Here is a 20871-nt window from a genome sequence, read left to right as displayed (position 1 = left end):
GCATTTTAAAATATTGCTTAATAGGAAAACTTTCTATACTGACAAGAAGAGACTATTTAAAGGCTGGTGGTGGGCCAATACACCATCAAAATCTAGTAATGATAAGACAAAGGAAGGCATGGTTTGGCCATAGAAGGGATGGTAAGATGGACACAAGTGAATGCCCAGGTGCTTATTCATCAATGCTGTGGAGACATTACTTGATACTTCTTTCTCTAACATTTAAAGCCTGAGGCATTTTATATGCTGGGAGAGTGATTTTTAACCCAAGACTGAAAATCCAACAAGATTCAAAGAAATGAAACAAGAAAAAAAAAAATTCCAGAATTATTCTATTCTTGTAAATTGAATGTAAGACATATATATTAAATTTTCAGTGAAGATAGTAAAGCCTGTTTTAATAACTAATAGTTAAGAGAAGTAAGTTCCAAATGTCTAACAGTACAAAATAAATTCCTAGTTCCTTAAAAGGTTTAAATACCCAGTATATATATGTGAATATATATATATATATAAATACACACACATACACACATATGCCTTCATTTCAACATGAATTAAGATCAACTATGATTGTTTTATTTAGGGTAATACTAGCAGCTGTAAAATTCTCTAAAATACACAATGGCTTCAAGAAATAGAAATTTATTTCTCATTACAAAACAGTCAGAAGGAAATTTTCTATAGGAACTCTCTGTGCTTGCTACAACTTTGCTCTAAGTATAAGATTATTCCAAAATAAAAAGTTTACTGAATTAAACAAAATGTTTGGTTTTTCTGCACATTGGTGATTCCGAGTCTTCTTCCATCTCACATCTTCAGCCTCCTGCGGGGCCTTTCTCTGTGTGCACTCCCAGCCAGTACTTGAGGAAGGAGGGAATGTAGAGGGGAAACACTCACTGGTTAATAGCTTTGAATGGGGAAAGCTTCTCCTTGAGTCTCCTCGTATCCCATTGGTCTGAACTAGCCATGTGGCCACTCCTAACTGCAAGGCAGGCTGAGAAATGCAGTTCTTGATATATGCCCTGGAGAAAGGACAACATTTTGTTGAGCAGGCATCAGGGTCTGCCACAGTCCCTTCATCCCTTCGCCATAGATCAGTTTGCACCTGTCTTCCAACACTTACAAATACATCTCTCTGCCTCCCCAAAGAAGATGACCCAAAGTCCCATGCAGTTACTACATCAAACTCCAATAGCAGAATAACAGGAGAGAAATAACTTTCTCCCTCACACCGATTTCTCTCCAGGGGGTTAGAGGTTTAGAACTTGAAAAATGAGTTCTCTCTTCTGTTTTTTCCATCACATCCAATAGACAACGGTAGAATGAGAACTTGATAACTGCAAACACTCTCTCATTTGTAAAGGAAATAAACGGAACCAACCGTCACTTGACCCAAATGATTATTAAGCCTTGCTGGGCAGGCCCTGTGAGACCTCTGCCCTGGCAGCAGAGTCAATTCCTGGCTCTCCTGGTTCTCCTTTCCAGGATAATTCCCCATGCCCCTTGTTCTCCAAGGTTTCTGGCTCTCCTTTCTTGAGGCTCTTCCTTCCCCATCATCCCCCACTGGCCACATTGAAAGTGAACTTGGAAGAGAATGGCTCCCTGGGAGGTTGTACTGCCTTCACAATGTGGTTTTGTGGAGCAAATATGGGGTTCAAGGGTTGTATAGAGTCACAGGTTTTTGAGGCCAGGCTTCTCGTTTCTTTGGTAATACAATTCTCTCAAAACTTGAAAAGGATTTGATTTAATCCCTTCAGTCAGTTACATGTGCCAGTAACCAGAGTCAAGGGCATCCAAAGTTCTTTTCAGACCTGCTTTATTCTTTAATACCTCACACTCATCCTGCCGTCTCTCTTTCTCTCTCTTTCTTTCTTTTCCTGCCTCCTGTGTCTTCCACCTTACCCTGTTCCCCCTTCATGTAAAATACTGGAAAATTCCTGTTCAGTAAAATACTATGATTAATTAGAGCTTCTGTTTTAAATTATCAAACAACACAATATTTCATTATAAATTCCTTCTTTTTCTCTTTTTGTTTTATTATAGAATCAGCTTATGATGCTTCTTTGGCAGAGACAATAATAGGCACTTTAAAAATTTTGTTCCAAAAACACTAATCCATTGATTATTGTGTATGTAAATATATTTGTAGAAGAGGACATGAAAATTGATAGAGTATTGACTCTGAAAAAGCTGAGCTCACATCATATCATAAACACAAGGTGTTTCAACATTAAATATTTTGTTCCATAGCAAATCATCCTGAAATGTAGAGGTATAAGACAATGACTTTTTATTTATGTTTTACAGAATCTGGTCAAAAATTCAAATAGGACATAGCAGGAATAGCTTGTCTCTACTAGACAGTTTGAGGCTTCTACTGGGACTGGAAGTTTGACTCAGTGGCCAGTAGAGGGAACCATCAGAAAGTATCTATACTCGTATGATTGGCAGTTGATAACTAGCTGTCTGCTAGAACCTCAGTTAATCTCTTAGCCAGAAAACCTATGAGGTCTCTCTCTGTGATCCCTCTGTGTGAGATGATTTGGGCTTCATCCCAACATGGTGAATATTTTCCAAATGTGAGGGTTCTAAGAGAACAGGGAGGAAGTACATGACATTTTTATGCTCTAATATTATGTCATGTAGTGTCACGTCTATTATACTTTTTGACTGAAACAGGCATAAAGCTCTGCCCAGGTTTGAAATGAAAGAACACAAACCCCAACCCTTGATAAGAGGAGTGTCAAGGTTACATGGTAAGAAGAGTATGGCCAGTAGAGGGAACCATCAGAAAGTATCTATACTCGTATGATTGGCAGTTGATAACTAGCTGTCTGCTAGAACCTCAGTTAATCTCTTAGCCAGAAAACCTATGAGGTCTCTCTCTGTGATCCCTCTGTGTGAGATGATTTGGGCTTCATCCCAACATGGTGAATATTTTCCAAATGTGAGGGTTCTAAGAGAACAGGGAGGAAGTACATGACATTTTTATGCTCTAATATTATGTCATGTAGTGTCACGTCTATTATACTTTTTGACTGAAACAGGCATAAAGCTCTGCCCAGGTTTGAAATGAAAGAACACAAACCCCAACCCTTGATAAGAGGAGTGTCAAGGTTACATGGTAAGAAGAGTACGCAGAATAGAAGATATTGTTGCAGCCGGCAATCTTTGAGTACACATTTTATTCAAGTTAGTTAATGTCTAAGACATTTACTTTCTGTTTTATATCTACTTTGACTTTTTGAATGAATCTTAATATGGTTATTTACCTGTGTACTCTTATTAAAATATGCTCTTTAAAATCCTTTATAGCTTTTTTTTGGAGAAAAATAATATAATAATATCTAACGCCAATATTTTTGCAGATATCCCGGCACAGAAGGAATCATTCACAGCATGCCTTGAAAGATGTCATTCCTCCATTGGAACAACTGGTAAGTTTATTTCCCTGCAATACTGTATTACTTATCTACTACAACAGAATAAATTATCCCCAAATTCAACAACTTAAAACAACACACAATATTATCTCATGTTTGTTTGGATCAGGAATCTAGGCATGGTAACTGAGTCCTCTAATTCAGAGTCCCTCAAAAGATTGCAATCAAACTTAAAGCCAGAATTGGGGTCGCATCAGAAGTTTTGACTGGGGAAGGATCTACCGTACTGGTTGTTGAAGGGTTCAGTTCCTCCAGGAATGTGGTCCAGAGCCTACTCTCAGTACTGTGCCACGTGAGGTTCACCTGTATGGCAGCTTGCTTCTTCAAAGCATGCAAACTGATGGCAAAATCTTTTGTAACCTAATCATGGTAGTGATATCCCATCAAATTTTCCACATCTTCTTGATCAAAATCAAGTCACTAAGTCCAGTCCAGACTCAAGTAGAAGGAACTGCACAAGGCTGTGACAAATAGGAAGAAGAGATTATTTGGGACCTACTGCAAATTTTAACAAATTTTTAAGAAAAAATTTGATCCTGGGGTGCCTTGGCGGCTCCAACTTGTGCTTTCAGCTTGGGTCATGATCTCAGGGTCATGGGATCCAGCCCTGTGTTGGGCTTCACATTGTGAGTTTGCTTGAGTTTCTCTCTCCCTCTCCCTCTGCCCCTCCCACTCACGCTCTTTCTCTCTTTCTAAAATAAGTGAATGATTCTTAAGAAAAAGAAAAGTTTAATCCCTTACCAGTAGATTCTAAGCCCACTAAAGCAGGGATTTTTTGTTTCCATTTTTGCTTATTGTTGTATCTTAGTGACAAGAAAGATGCCTGAAACATTGTAAATAATGTGAATGAAGCATTACAGATATCCTAAAAACATATAAGCCTAAGATTCCTGATATGTTCTGACACTTCTTTCTATTAATGACTCCTTTTTGATAAACACCCCTTTTCTCCATGCTTATCCTTCCTGCTGGATTCACATTGACCAACATGCTTCCAGCTCCATTGGCTTATAGGATACTGCACTGAGATGACTTTACTCCTCTCTTTTTCCTACTATTCCATCCCTATTATCTTTGGGCCTTCTCATCCTCAACAACAAAAATACTTGTTTCTCTAGTTCAGTTCTCTTATTTTCTTTCATTTTGCATGTTCTAGATCCCCCATCTCCACTCTAGCCACTGTTCCATTACTTTCTTTGTTTAGAATAAAAATTCTTTACAAAGATTTTCTGCTCTTATTGTTGTCGGTTTCCCACCTCCTTTATTTCTTGAGCCAACTTCATTTAGGTTTTTATCTCAATCACTAATTGCCTGTCAAGGTCATCGATTGCTTCCATACTGCTAAATCCATTGGTAAAGTCTCGGTTTTCTCTTTAGACCTCAGAATTTAACGCAATTGATAACTCTCTTTGAAATATTTTCCTCATATGACTACCATGAGTAAACCACTTTCTCATGCATTTCCAATGAATTAAATAGCCACCTGTTTTTCATTACCTTTGCTGGTTCATCTTCATTTTGTAGCTCAACTTAACTCTTCTTCTCTTTATATTTATTCCCCACAGAGTATCATTCAGTGCTCTGGTTTTATGTATTGTGTTACACTAACCACTTCTCCAGCGTGGACCACTGCTCTAAAAGCTGTTGTTGTATGTTTTGGCATATTCACTTCTATGTGTAACATACATCTCAAACTTAACATATCCCAAACTGATCAAGATTTCCTCCCAAACTTGCTTCTTTCAATCTTCTCCATTTCACTAGATGCTAATTCCATTCTTCCGGGTTCTTCAGTCAAAACTCTTAGAGTCATCTTGGGATGCCTGGGTGGCTCAGTCAGTTAAGCATCTGCCTTCGGCTCAGGTCATGATCCCAGTTTCCGGGGACTGAGTCCCACATCCAGCTCTCTGCTCAGCAGGGAGCCAGCTTCTCTCTATGCCTGCTTCTCCCCCTGCTTGTGCATTCTCTCTCTCTTTCTCTCTATCTCTGACAAATAAATAAAGGAGAAAACTCTTAAAATCATCTTTGCCTCCTTCATTTTTCTCACAGCTTAAACATCTGCTACGCGGCTGGCTCTGTCTTCAGAATACATCCAGAATCCTTTCCCTTCTCACTATCTTCGTGCTGTGTCATCTCTCACCTGATTTGCTGCAATGGCCTCCAACTTATGTGCTGCGTTCACCCTCCCCTTCTACTTTTTATTTGCAAAACAACTGCCAGAATGACCTTGTAAGAGTGTAAGTTAGGTCATGTCACTCCGTGATTCAAATTCCTCTCTGGCCTCCAGGATCTCCCAGGGTGCATGCAGGGCTCACCTTACCAGATCCTTAACAGTGTCAGCTATCTCCCTGGCCTCACCTTTCCCTTCTCCTCCTGGTTCATTCTGCTCCAGCCAAGCTGACCTCCTTACTTCTCTTACAGGGCCAATACCCCTGCTCCTTCCTCTGTCTGGTACAAAATAATTCATTTTGTGTCCAGAAACTTGTAAGACTCATTCCTTCACTTACTTTGACCCTCTGTTTAAATATCACCTTTTAAGATAGGCCTTTTCTAATTTCCCTAAAAACAAATGAACAAATAAGAAAACCCACCATTTCCATGGAGACTCCTTTTCTCATACCCCAATTAAAGTTTCCCCATGGAACATGCAACCATTGGGCATAATACAATTTCTTTTTGTTTGTTATTTCATTAGAATTTCTGTGAAAATAAAATCTTTAAAAAAAAAAATAATGGTGTGGAGATTCTTTGGGGGCACCTGGGTGGCTCAGTGGGTTAAAGCCTCTGCCTTCAGCTCAGGTCATGATCTCAGGGTTCTGGGATCGAGCCCCGCATCGGGCTCTCTGCTCAGTGGGGAGCCTGCTTCTCTCTCTCCCTCTGCCTGCCTCTCTGCCTACTTGTGATCTCTGTCTGTCAAATAAATAAATAAAATCTTTAAAAAAAAAAAAAATAATGGTGTAGAATTTCTGTGAAAACAGGGGTACCATCTCCTACATTCATAAATCCATTCCCACAATTATAACACTTGTTAGAACATGGTACAAACTTAGTAAATGTATGTTAAATTAATGTACAAATGGAACAGGTAATGGCTTTTGTTTTTGCTTGCAAGTTTGTAGTACACAGATCTATTCTTGTGTACTTTCTCTGCATTATCTCATCCTATCTCTTGAAGTGCTAGCCAGTCATTTTTTCTTCTGTCTCTCCTCGTCATCGCAGAAGTGAATTCTCCCAGACTGAACCCGTCATCACCTTGTTCCCAAACTGGTTTCCCTTTCCATCAAGCCTCTCGTCATGAGTAACAAGCATGTATCCAGGCTTAGAATGCATTCTCTTGGATCCTCTATTTTATCTATGGCCCATCAAGCAAGTCACCATTTTCCAAAGCAGTTTGTCTGCTATGGGTGTGGTGCCCATGTTTTTCTTTGTGGTTAAATGGACATCATTGCCCAGGCCTTCAAATGCTTCTGATGGCAGCCCCAGCCGGCCCCTGGACTCCAGCAGGCTCCTCCCACTGACGCTGCTCAGCAATTCCACCCCGGTCTTCTGGAAACTGCACCTTCATTACTTCATTTCTCCTTGTCAAAGCACTCAGTAGCTTCTTACTCTATCTGACATCAAGTCTCTAGACTTCTCTCATGGTCCCTGATTTACCTATTTATATGTACTCCCAAATACACACCCTCAAGCTAGCAATGGTAACATGATTAAGATGTGGCTCTTACCATCAGAGTGTTTGGATTTTCTGCAACCATTTGTTACTTCATTTTGGCACTCTTGTATTTTTCACCCTCAGTTTATGGGTAAACTTGTTCCATGGTTACCCTGTAAATGCTTAGAAGTTAGAGGGTCATGACTTGTATTTCCTTTATTACACCATACTTCTCCTTACGTTGCTTTTGACAATAGGGCTTGCTCAGAAAAGACTTGTTTGTCAACTGATATAATAATAAGATATGAAAGGTGTATTAAAATCATATTGTTGTTTCAGATGTTAATAAATGTATGCCTGCTATTTGTAGAGGTTCTCTATGAGAAAAATTCTCTGAAACCTGCTGGGCTGGGTAGGGAAGGGCAGGGGGAGAGAAAGAATTACAAGCAAGTTCCATGCCCAGTTCAGAGCCTGACACGTGCCTTGATCTCATGACATTGAGATAATGACCTGAGCTTGAATCAAGAGTCAGTTGCTTAACCAACTGAGCTACCTAGGCACCCCACCCCCGATTAACTTTTTGTTATCCATTACCATTCACACCAAGACTTGAATTCTTTTCCAAAACCCATGAAGTTTTCTTTGTGTCTGACTAATCTAACCTTATATTAGTTTTACCTAGATGCACATATTTGTTCCCACAAATCTGGTATGTTCCTTATTTTCATCTCTACTACTCCCCTTCCTTCCCACTATTGCTTCTGGAGTTAGCCAGAGGGTCTCACAATAGTTTCCCTTAACAGTACCAACCAGGATGAATTACTATAGATGCACTAGTATACATTAAAACATTTTAGAAAATAATAAAATTCTTTAAGTTGGAGTTATTACTCATTATTTTTACCATATGGATTTTTGAGCTTATTTATATCCGACACTTTTTGCTATATAAATCTCATTTCCTTTATTTCAGAACTCCCCTGAACATTTTCTAGAAATCATGAGAATCCTTGGCTTTAAGCATAACTGGCAAAAGTATCTCATTAGATCTAACCCCTTGGAGAAAAAATGATTCACTTTACAAAAGTGGAATCTGCCACGGTCGGTGTGCCAATAGAAACTATCACTCTCCGGTAGCCGGGCTTCACCTCTCAATGCTCCCTTTAATAAAGTAGATTATGATCAACATGGTTAAAAAGAAGCATAATGCATTTGTTTTGAATACTGGCAAAAACACATTTCTAGCTGGAGTCTAAAATCTCATGGCAGAGACCACCCAGTTCACTGACAGGTGACGTCATTCATGCCACATGGTATACACATCCATATGCTATCAATGCAAGAGATCTAAATTATTTTCTGAGTCCGTATGGGGGCTTAACAAGTGCTGTAATGCAGCAAAGATTTTACACATAAAACATCAAATATACTAATATGCGTTTGTTTCCCAATCTTGTATATTTCATGTTCTAACTGTTCATGATCTAATTATTTTCAGGGCACTTTCCCTTTTTCCCTGAAAGAAATGCTCCACAGAAATAACTGTGTTTATAACATGCTAAAATTTTATCATCTTTATTTTTATCAAAAGAGTCTGAGACAGTCTATGGATAACCCTGCAGGAGTCAAAAGCCTGTGGCAGGTTTTAGAGAATCATCTGCTGCCTCCTGAGCTAGGAGGATTTGTAGGACAGAGCTCAGGAAGTTGCCATGGCTTGGGGGCAAAGCAGGCTTTTGCAGATAAACCTTAAGTCTCAGATTCTACCTTTTGGAGCCAGATATCATTTTGTGGATTAATTAATACTTGTGAGGGCTTTGAGGATGAAAGACATTGTAAGCATACAGTGTTTTCTTATTTTAAAACAAAGGACAGCCACTTTGGGGGAATAATTCTATTGATCAGGCTGTGTTTTCCTTAAATAGTTTAAAAAAAATCAAACAAAATTTCCAAAAGCTCTTCAGACTTTCAATATTTGACTTTAGTAAGATAAAATAAGGTTTTCTGAAATAACATCCTCCCAGACCTTCAAGTTGGTAGTGTGTTAATAATAAGTTATATAATTTAATAACTCTAATAGAAACCATCTCCTGGTTGTTGTTTCCTGTGCCCTTCCTTTCATCCAACAGAAGTGTCTTTATTAATTTCTGTATTTACTGAGGCCATCCTTGTGCTAGGCACTATGCTAAGTTTGTGGTATGCAATGACATACTAGATAGTCGTGTCCCTTTCTTGAGTATTAAACAAGTAAAGGAAGGCATCCTTCTTTAAATGCAAATTACAAAACATGCTGTGGCAGCAGAAAAATAAGTTCCCAAGAAGGAAGGGCTAACCTAGTCTGGATTAAGGAGTCTTAAAAGCACTCTTTGAAAGAGGTATTTAAATTGAGATTGCAGGACACACGGTATGTCAAGAAAAGAACTTGAAGAGGTTGTGAATAGGAGGAGCAGCAAATGTAAAGACCTGGAGGTCAGAACAAAATTAGTCCATTTTTAAAAAAACTACAAGACTTCCCAGGTCACCTGGGTGGCTCAGTCAGTTGAGCGTCTGCCTTCAGCTCAGATCATGATCCCAGTCGTCTGGGATCAGTCTGCATCTGGCTCCATGCTCAGCGGGGAGCCTGCTTCTCCCTCTCACTCTCTGTCTGTGCTCTCTCCCTCAAATAAATAAATAAAATCTTTAAAAACAAACAAACAACAAAAACCTCAAGACTGCCATACTAGACTTGAATGTAGTGAACAAGGGAAGTAGGTTGGGGGTGCAGGGAGAGGGAGGCAGTGCTCAGATGATGAAGGGTCTTGAGGTGATGATAAGGAGATTACAAGCCATTAAAAGACAGAAACAGGTTACAGTAACATCTCCCATCCACATTTGAATTTCATTTAAGTCTAAAGTAGAGAAAAAGAACACACACACACCACCAACAACAAAGGCTATTAACATTGAGCAATGCTTTCTTCCTTACTGCCTAGAACAAAATTAGGTTATAACGAAACAATTGAATTACACTAATAAATTGCCCAGACAGGAATTGGGAAGGCCATTCCTTTCTGAATTCCAATGACAGGCAAAGAAAGAGCAACATATTTAAATCAAAGATACAAAGAAATATAACTTAGGGAAGAAGAAAAAAACTGAGGATGAGCAAGGAGAGGTGGGATATGAGAAAAGCCCCCGGAAGGCTGAAGAAAACTCTTGAGACACAGGAAAGTCCCCTCATCAGCCGGTTTCCCAAACAGAACCTGGACTTGTTTGGTGGAGGCCAAACGAAACACACTGGTTACAAGATGAAAGGCTTAGGGAAAAAGCCATGGGAGTTCTTAAACATCCAATAGCTGCTTTTTCATGATGACATTTTGATGAGTTAGGGGTAAATAAATCAGAGACATGTGGGTAAAATTTCCCTTGAAATACACAGGGGTTTAAAATGATGGGGAAAAGCACTTGGCAACACATAACATGTGCTTTGCCAAACCCAGCATTTGAAAAACGGTTCAAGACATTCAGCAGAACCCCAAAGCCCAACATGTTCTCTCATTCTCCGAGAAAGCGGGAAGGGCAGGATGTCCATGCAAGCCTTGCACAACATATATACTAATGGGCGTAAATAAGTTATGATGGGCAAACCATGCCTAACTCTGAGACCTGAAATCAAGACCAGCCTCTCTGAGAATGCTTAGTTGTTTTTTCCAGACACTGCTCGTGTACGACAGAAAATCATTTTCCTTCACTTTTCTTCTGCTCTCCTTTTCATGTAGGCACTGTATCCAATTGAATTTTGGTTTACCACTCTTGAAAAGTACATACACAGTAAATTATGTACTTATGTTAGGCCAAACACCATATTTCATTCTTGAGCTATATGTAAAGTATCTCTAAAATTAAGCATCTAATTATTTTTAAATTAGTGCTTTATATACAATGAACAGATAAGCTGGATTTTTAAGGTGATTTTGCCCCCTCTGCTTTCGTTTCCCTTCTTAATGGATTGTGTCCACTGCAAGTCCATAAACACGGTCAGTTGATCTGTTGTTGCAATAAAGTTACAGCCAGTATAGAAATCACTGGAGACTGAGAAGAAAAATGTAGGCAATGAATCCCACAGAAGAGAGTGGTCCAACCTGAAGACAATGTCACAAGAAGAAAAGCCAATGGAGATATTTAGGATGAATATATATAGCATGGTGATTATAGTTACTAATATTACAGTGTATCCTAGAAATTTGCTAAGGAAGTAGATCTCAGGTGCTCTCACCACAAGAAATATTTGAAAAGTAACTATGTGAGGAGATGGATATGTTAATTAACTTGACTGGAGTAATAGTCATTTCACTATGTATATGAAAACATCATGTACACTTTAAATAAATGTAATTTTAAAAGATTTAAAAAATAAAAAAATAAAACCAATAGAAGAAGAAATATCTATTTCTGTGAATAGTGGAAAATAAAAAAGAGATTGAAGAAAAAAGAGAAGCAGCATCTGGGGGTAAATGATATAACCAGACGTGTGTTTTTAGTAGAAATCATCCAAACAAGCAAGATTGTCAACAAAGTACTGTGATCTGTAAAAAGTTCAGAAAAAATATATAGCAGGTACCTTACTATTAAATAGGAAAATTGGGGCACCTGGGTGGCTCAGATGGTTAAAGCCTCTGCCATCTGCTCAGGTCATGATCTCAGGGTCCTGGGATTGAGTCCTGCAGCGGGCTCCCTGCTCAGCGGGGAACCTGCTTCCTCCTCTCTCTCTGCCTGCCTCTCTGTCTACTTGTGATCTTTCTGTCAAATAAATAAATAAAATCTTAAAAAAAATAAATAGGAGAATAATTAAATGCTACATCTGTTTGAAAATGATAGCCTCAGGGTTGTACTTATAGAGAGATGATGCTGAGTACTGAGAGAGGAAGGGCAGTCAGTCATCCAGAAAGGTTCACAGGGGAGCTACATTAAAAAGCTCACTCCAGTTCAGGGGTGGCACCTGCCTCAGCTTTGTGGATCTAGAAAGATTTCATTTCTCAATGGTCAGGATCTCTTGGAACTATCTCATAGTAACTGAATATATAAGAGGCTGATATATAAACAATAACTCCGATTTATAAATTTATAATGGGAGATCCACTAACACTGACTACTGAAGTCACCCATGTTGTACATCAAAGGACCTCAGAAGCTGAATTAGGAGTCAGAGGGTTGCCCATGAACACAGAATCAGAACAAAGAGTAAAAGAACAATAACTTTAAATATATCAACAGAACAAGTATTGTGAAGCATAGGGCTTTGTGATTCTGGTGTTGAAAGTCAATCCCTTCTCAAAAAAAAAAAAAAAAAAGGTCAATCTCTTCTCCTCAAAATCTGGGGGAAGTCTTCGATTCAGTTCATTTCTATTCATAAAGATACATTTTCACAGAATTCTTGTGGTGGACTGGTGTAGATGAAAGCCTGCTCTTTTTGATTCTACTTCTTTTATCTGAGAACAACATGAAGTCTTCACATAATAAATTGCGGTGTCTGTACTTACGGTGACAGGCTGGCCTTTCTTCCACAATTGTTACCACTAATCAAAGGTTGTCCTCTGCACTCCCGCCTTGTCTATAGCCTCCAACTTAGGTTGATAAACAGGTGCTATCTGGGTATCCCACTGCCATTCATTCTTCTCATCTGTATCTCAGCACAGTTGTGTCTGCTGAGTACTTCTTCAATGTTAGCAGACTGGCTGGCCTCCAATCTGGACAAATTGCTGATCTTCCCTGCCACTTAACATTAAATAGGGCTTCTAAGGGACATTGGACAAATAGCTCAAGAAGCCAGATTCAGCGTCTAAAGATTGGTTGACATTTCTTAAGTATACAAAGTTCAGGGAGTTCCTGTACTTTAAAGAACAGTAAGTTGGCCTGGAACTTGGCATTCAGTCTCCTAAAGTTAGACATAAAGCTACACATTATTTTCTAAATTACTAGAGATAAGATTATCTGAGCCTTAGATGACCAGCATACTCAACTGTAATTTAAAGATTATCATCCCTTCAAACGATGGGATTAACATAGAGAAGGAATAAATAATTAGAATAATTAATATGGAGCCATATATAAATCTACAAACAAAATACATAGCAATCTTCTGCTTGTTTTAATACTTCTTTCAGCTCTTATGAGCCTTCCAGAATAACTGATTTCTAGTGTCTGAAACATGGTGAGTTATTTCAAAGCATTATGACAAGAAATAATAAAGTAATTAAATCTACCTCATGGAACTGTTGCTTGCCAGCAGGGGACTTAAAATAATGCTGTGCTTTCAGTGTAGGGAGACTGGTTAGAATTTTCTTTTCCGGGGCAGAAGCTGGTCTGAGTCACTGAGATGACTAGAGGGGACTATGGTATACAGTCCTCAAAAGAGAAGAACACAAGTATTTTGCATGTGCACTCACAAGCATATAAGCCCCCAGAAGATTAAAAAGGTCCTATTAATCTTTGCAGTTCCATTGTGAGCAGAGCAGCTGGTATTTAAGGGGGGGGATGTTACTAAATGAAAATATGTTGAAAGAGTGAATCGGCATACATGAAGTATAGTAGAGGCAATGGAGAGAAATGAACACCTGATCCCAGAAATGGGAACACACACGTGGTGATTGTACATGTATATAACTACATGTCAGTAGATGTAGATATGTAAACACATGTATGGTAGTTGTAAGTGTAGTAAGGTTGCATAATCGGAGGACTACTAGCTGCTTCTAATGACCCGAGAGGCAGCTTGGACTTTGGAAGATGACATAGGAGAAGAAAACTAACTTGCTCTTCACCTCTTCCTCTTTCCTTTTTCTGGGGCCTCTCTGTGTCCATGGCTAGAAACTTTAATGGATTGATCCAAGACCATGGGAACTGGCTCAGCTGTTTGATGACAATGATGTCACAATGGGCAGACACAACTGTGCTGATTCTATTGTCATAGACAATATGAGAAATCATGAGAAATCCAGCCCCTGGCCTTAATCTCAATATCCTAAAAAGGTCCAGGCACATCTGGAGAAACATTTCTTATAGATTCGAGGAGAGAGAATTTTTAAGTATGTATCTCAAGCTTGCTTGTATTGGTCTCTCCTTGAAAGAGTATTAGTTTTTTGCTTTTGCATTTCTCTTCCCTTTTTGAAGAAATGTCCATCAATGATACGTTCTGGGCTCTCCATGTCCACCCAGTGGTCTTTTAGTGAGTTTTTTGGGGGGGAAGAAGGCAATACTCTTGTTTGAGAACTCATGCATTGATTTTTATGATGGGTTGAGAAGTTTTTAGCTTTTTAGTAGAAAATTCAGAATTTGGTAACTATTTTATTGTCATTGGGAGAACACTTTAATAAAACAATAAATTTCGTCTATGGTTACACAACAAAATTTCTCAATATACATTACTAAAGAAAGGGACCATCTCTGTGATGCTAATTGCTACTAAAAACATCTTTCTTCGAAACATTTGTTGAAACCAGTGATGCCCAGAGTTAAACACTGAACTTATTAAAGAAGTTTTGGGTGGTAGACAAACAAAATTTTCTGGCACTGAAAAAAAAAAAAAAAAGACAACATACATAGAATAAAAGGTGGGAAAAACAAATAGATGCATCCAGTTACAAAAATATATCATTGAACATCATGATTCTAAAAATTATCCAAAAGACCTCTGTAAACTCTTTTAGACTGTAGATAATATGCTGAAATAGAATTTTCTAGAAATGTAGATATGTGAAAAACTTTGCTAGGAATCATTATTAATATCTTCATCATTATTTGTATAAAATGTATTCATTAAGTAGATTTTAAAAGGCAAATACTGTGTTATGTATTAGGAATGCAATAATGAACAATCCAGAAAAGATCTCACCCACGTCAGAGTCTCGTAAACAGCCAATTCATTAACTGTTGGAATTTTAGTGGTTTGGGAAAACTCATTCATCCCCAACCGTCCCTCCCCTTCACTTTTCATAGACAGATAGACTTTTTGGCTTTTTCCATTTTCTATAAAGATTTTTAAAAACTTTAAAATGGTCACTCATGCATCTACTAATTTGTTTAAACCATATTTATAATTGTGTTTATTGGTGTCAGCAAGTACTGAAGGTGCTGGGAATCAGGGTGTGAAAGGTACAATCATGGCACTGGGGCAGGGACAGCCACATACAGTAGTCCCCTCATCTACGACTTCACTTTCCACGATTTCAGTTACCTATGGTCCACAGCATGCCGGAAGCAGACGATCCTCCTTCCAACATATCGTTATGTATGTAGCTTAGCGCTACATACATAAAGATACATACATACATACATAACATATATAAATAACATAAATAATATACATACATAAACAGTAGCTTAGCGCTATGTCACAGTATCTACATCATTCACCTCACTTCATCTCCTCATGTAGGCATTTTATCATCTCACATCCTCACAAGAAGAAGGGTGAGTATACTGTAACAGGATATTTTGAGAGATAGAGACCACATTCACCTAACCTTTATTATAGTATATTGTTATAATAATTACTTCAGTTTATTATTAGCTACTGTTTTTAATCTCTTACTATGTCTAATTTATAAATTAAACTTTATCTCAGGTATATATATATATATATAGGAAAGAACATAGTGTATATATATATATATATATATATATATATATATATATATATGGTTCGGTACTATCCAAGATTTTGGGCATCCACTAGGGGTCTTGGGGTCTTGGTATCCTCTGCGGATAAGGGGGCACGACTGTAAATGGACAATTATAATATGACCCGATAAGTGCTATGATAGTGATAATGGCAGAATGAAAATGGGTATTTGGGACAGGGGCACCTAGAAGAGATTACAGAGGAATCTTGGAAGGACCCTCTAACAATAGACAGACAAATTACATTTTAAAGTAGGTTTAATGTATTTGGGAGTTATGGGATGGAGACATGGTGGAGTGGAGTATTAGTTGGAATTCCACAGCGTGGAATTGAGAGAAAGTGGTCCTTTGACCTTAAGTAGGTGACTTCTAAAAGCTTTTAGCAGTTAATGTAGGGTGGAAGATTGAGGGCAATTCATCTATAGTGAAATGATGGAACACAGGGTAAGGACTCGAGAGACAGGTATGTGGGAAAGACGGGAAAGTGGCAATAGGGTGCTCAGAAATGAAAACACCTACCAAAGACTTCGCTGGGAGTCAACTCATCACGATTTGCATTGAACATTTATTTAGCCTAGAACTCCACAAAAACCTCTGTGAAGTTATCACAAATTGTTGAATCTCCTTTAAGAAACTTGCAGCTGTATTAGCAACAAAAGCCAATAAATACAAAGAGGAAAGAAAGCAAACCCGCATTATGGAAAAGGATAATGGAACAGTGCTGCTACAGTGTTTCTTGGTGACTGAACAAAATGCATGAAATCTCACTGTTTTAAGTGTCCTTTCACAGTTCAGCTGGCTCAAATACTTGGTTCTACTGAATTCTTTCCACTTCCTGGCCCCAGCAGATGCATGAGGTGGTGAGGATTAGAAGGGACAAAGAACTTTTCTGAAGATGATCAGTAAAATTAAGGAAGACATTAAATCTGTTTTTGTTTTGCCATTTTTAATGTTTTGTACACAAGTGACTTCAACGCCCAGGAGGAAAAGTGAGTAAAGGTGTATCACCATCTAACAAATCATTCACATTACACTTTGTAATCTTTCTTTTGGATATTTAACGGCTTGTAATGACTTTGATCTTGCAGGCACTTCCCATAAGCTATAGCTGCATTATTAATGAGCTTCGATGACTGGAAACTTCCATCACTGCAATGACTGTTGGAAAGCATAGGTTCATTCAAAATAATAATGTGTAAGGGTCTGTCACCATTTTAATGTATGCATTCTTTTTGCAGATGGTTGAAAAAGAAGGTTATCTGCAGAAAGCGAAAATTGCAGATGGTGGAAAGAAACTAAGGTAATAAATGCTCCTTCATTCACTTTTACGTAACTAGGATAGTTCTCCGTCTCCACCACTTGTGTCACTGCTGTGAAGACGAAGACTAGTATATGTCCCTCTGTTATTACTATGTTCAACATTATTTTTATTTTTATTTATTTATTTATTTTTTAAATATTTTATTTATTTGACAGAGAGAGAGATTACAAGTAGACAGAGAGGCAGGGAGAGAGAGAGGGGGAAGCGGGCTCCTCGCTGAGCAGAGAGCCCGATGTGGGGCTCGATCCCAGGACCCTGAGATCATGACCCGAGCTGAAGGCAGTGGCTTTAACCCACTGAGCCACCCAGGCGCCCCTCAACATTATTTTTAATATAATTACAGTTTTCCAATAAAGCACTACATTCTATATTGTTGCACATAATATTAAATGAGGTGTTTCTTGTCCTCCTGGAACCTGAAATCTTAAAAAGCATGCCAATAGATAATATAATGGGTCTTGATTTTTAAGATTAACAGATTAATCATTTTGCAGTATATAAAAATCTCCCTACAATACACTGGGAGCATAATTTTTGAAGATTGGGGGATTTGAAATACATTTCCTGCTCAGATAAAAATCATTTGAGAAAAATCAAAGGAAAATAACATCATCTGTCGGGTAAAAAGTTGAATGTTGCCACATTTGGAAGTGAAATTGACACGGAGTTGGTAAGAGAAATTAGAAAAAGAAAATAAGAATTCCCGTGCAACAGCACCAGGGAAAAACCTCGAAGGAAAAAATGAGGTTGATAGAAAGGTAGAGAAAGGTGCTAGACATTCTCTATGGATGGGTTATTTAGAAATAATCATTTCCATTTTAGAATATTTCCTATTTCTCGAATACATACTATTATGTACTTAGCTTTGTGCTAGGTGATATGTAAGCTATGAAGATATGTAGAAGGTGCTCAAATCGGGAGACAAGGCATTTACTTATGACTGTATTATTAACAGTTAAAACCATAAAGGATGAAAGTACTAATTAGCTACACAATGGGACACTTGTTAATTGTATAATGCAATTCATTACTGGAATGGCACTCTGGCCAACAATAGATCATAAAGTATGCTTTTCTTTGCTGCCTATAATGGAGTATGTATATTTTTATTTAAAGGAAGTAAAACTGGAGAAAACAATCATCCATAATTCTCCTGAGCTATTTCAATTTTAAAGAACAAGCTCTATTTTTGGCTTATATTGGGTTTTATTCTGTGATAATAAACAGGGCCTTGAACCCTCTTCTACACTGGCTCTGTATAGTGACTCTGCAGCCACACTCCCTGGAAGGGTCCAGGAGAGATGGGACTGGTCCCCACACCAGTGGATAATTTGGTTTAAGGAGTCGGACTCTGAAACGGTGACAGGATGATTTTTTGACTTTGGCTAAGCCAGTCTAGTGTCCCCCTTTCCCTTGGACCTCATTCTCAATTATACCAACTCAAGGGAGTAGTATTGAGGATGCAGCAATGACTTTTCCCAAGAGAATAAGACCCTCTCTTACCTTACAAGTTACATTCTCATAAAGTCTAAAGAGGGACAGGAAAGGACCCAAGGAGTTGTTTAAGTTACCACTTCAGCATTCGCTGGGGCTTGGTAGGAGAGAGGAGGGGAGAGCTACGGTGTTAGCCTTGAGCCTCATGCGTTCAAGAGGAGAAGATACTGAAAGGAATTCCAGAAAATAAAGATGATGCTCCACCAAAATGGTTTCATAGCTGTTTTGCCCAGAAACCATCCTTATAAAATCTTTTCCTAGAGGGTGGTGTCAAGAAAAAGCAGAGGAGCAGAACAAGGCCCTTTCCCCAAAGAACTCGCATGAACACATTTTTAGGCAGTTGCAATCAGTGTGGATACCATTTTGTATTTGTTTCATTTGTTGTTACTTTAATCAGTTTGCAAATCATTTTTGTGCTCAAGTTTAAATTCATATAAACATTTGTTTGTACTGCATTTCACTATTATTTCAATCCGTTTGCATACAATTATGCATTCTTTCAGATTTTTTCATTTAAAGCTATATACATTCTACTATTTTTTTTTAAACATCAGGCACAGAATTGGGTTGATTTTACTATTCAGTGTGTGGCTTTGTATTATCATCATTCTGGGTGAGACCTTTAGCTGGTTTTATTTTATCCACAGTCTCCGTCCTCGCTTTAGTGCCCTAGAGACTGTTACGTTCATCACATTCACTCTCCATACGCTGATGTAGTTATACGTGTGGCATTCTAGCAAAGAGTGCGTCGTTGTTGAGTATGTGAATGTGTCCTAAATTCTAGATGCCTTTTTGTGTTATAAACTTCACTCTGTTTCTTATTACTTTTGTTAAGTGTTAGTGTTTGGACGTGGGTCAGTATCTATATATTTAAAATGAGTTCACTTCTTCCAACTGGGCCCATTTTGCCGTTGGGTACATATACCACATTTTACCTAATCTCTGAGCAGTGGACCCCTATTTGTCCCTAACTCCTTCCATTTCCCCCAAACAACATTGCGATGAGCCACATATATATCTTTCCTTACACAGCCATTAGGTATTGTCTCTGGGACATATATCCAGGAGTGAAGGATGGCTTGGTGGTAAGATACACATTTATAAGTCCACTGAGTCCTGCACCAAACTTCCTCCTGAATGAGCATACGAGTTCACACTCCTGCAAAGCAGAAGGGAGCTTATCCTGCCATTATCTCGTCACATAGCATTATATAACTCTCAGTTTTGCAAGTCGATGGTTGCATTTATTTTTATTCCTCTCATTGGCATTTCAGCGGAGCATGACTTCAGCCACTTAGAGTTGGTCAGGTTTTGCATTCTGAGAATTGCCTAGGTGTCAACTTCGACTAATTTCTATTAATCTTCTCACTTTATTTTTGAAAGAACTCCTAATGTCATAGAGGTAGTAATACCTCGTTAACTTTGGACATTGTAGATATCTTTTCCAAGTATCTCATTGTCTATTTACCTTGTTGATGAAAGTCCTCAGTGACCAAAAACCTTTAACTTTGGTCCATATTATTCTGTAATTTTACTCTTTATTGTTTTTTTTTAATAAACACTTAATGCTGTAGCTATAGTCACCGACTTGATGACATTAATATATCAAACCATTACTACACTCCTCTTTTGTTTGAATTTTAAGTTGATTCCAGTCTTACACTAAGTATACTTATACTAAAATAGTTACAATAGCGGCAAAACTCCTATTGTTTGTCAATGTTTCTTTATCTTTTGATGATAAATGCTAAGCCTGGAATACTTGATTAAATCACATAAGCATTTTTACATGTTATGTATTGCCATATTGCTTGTCCAAAGAGTTGGTATGTTTTTGTAGCTAGTAACAAAAGGATCAGCTTAATCATAACCTTGAAAAATTGTGTCGTTTTTATTCCCTAGAAAATTTAGTAAATATTAAATAGTATATCATAGTTGCTATAGCTTGCATTTCTAATGTAAATGTCTTTTGATTGCCTTTTGCCCACTTATCAAGGTACTTTATATCTGTTATACATTTTAATGAGTTAATATGGACCATTACTAAATGCTTATTCTGTCAACTACTTAGTTAAATGCTTCACCAGTAATACTGAAATGATACTCTAAGGTAGTCTATATTATTATTTGACTTTCAATTTTACAAATGAAGAAAATTGATCACTGGTATTAACCTCTTTTCTCCCAAACCTTATCGTATGTATAGTTAGTACCCGATTTTAGCCCTGTCCTCTGTTTGCAGTAGGTTAGTTTTTCCTCTCTTGCTAGAAGATTCTTAGGGCCAGGACACAAAAACTGCCCTG

The 20871-nt window shown here is 38.0% G+C and overlaps 1 protein-coding gene across 1 annotated transcript in view; it reads left to right on the top strand.

Moving 5' to 3' along the window:
• The window catches only part of ARHGAP15 (Rho GTPase activating protein 15), a 610173-nt gene that overhangs the window by 74099 nt on the left and 515203 nt on the right, over window positions 1-20871 (top strand). The window contains exons 3-4 of the mRNA XM_046018034.1: window positions 3372-3440; window positions 16992-17053. Of these exons, the coding sequence (XP_045873990.1) occupies window positions 3372-3440; window positions 16992-17053 (131 nt within the window). The remainder of the gene's footprint in view (window positions 1-3371; window positions 3441-16991; window positions 17054-20871) is intronic.

This window comes from Meles meles, chromosome 9 (assembly GCF_922984935.1).
Source record: "Meles meles chromosome 9, mMelMel3.1 paternal haplotype, whole genome shotgun sequence".
Classification (NCBI taxonomy): domain Eukaryota; kingdom Metazoa; phylum Chordata; class Mammalia; order Carnivora; family Mustelidae; genus Meles; species Meles meles.
Note: the sequence above shows the minus strand (reverse complement) of the source record. Positions and strands in the feature narration are given on the sequence as shown.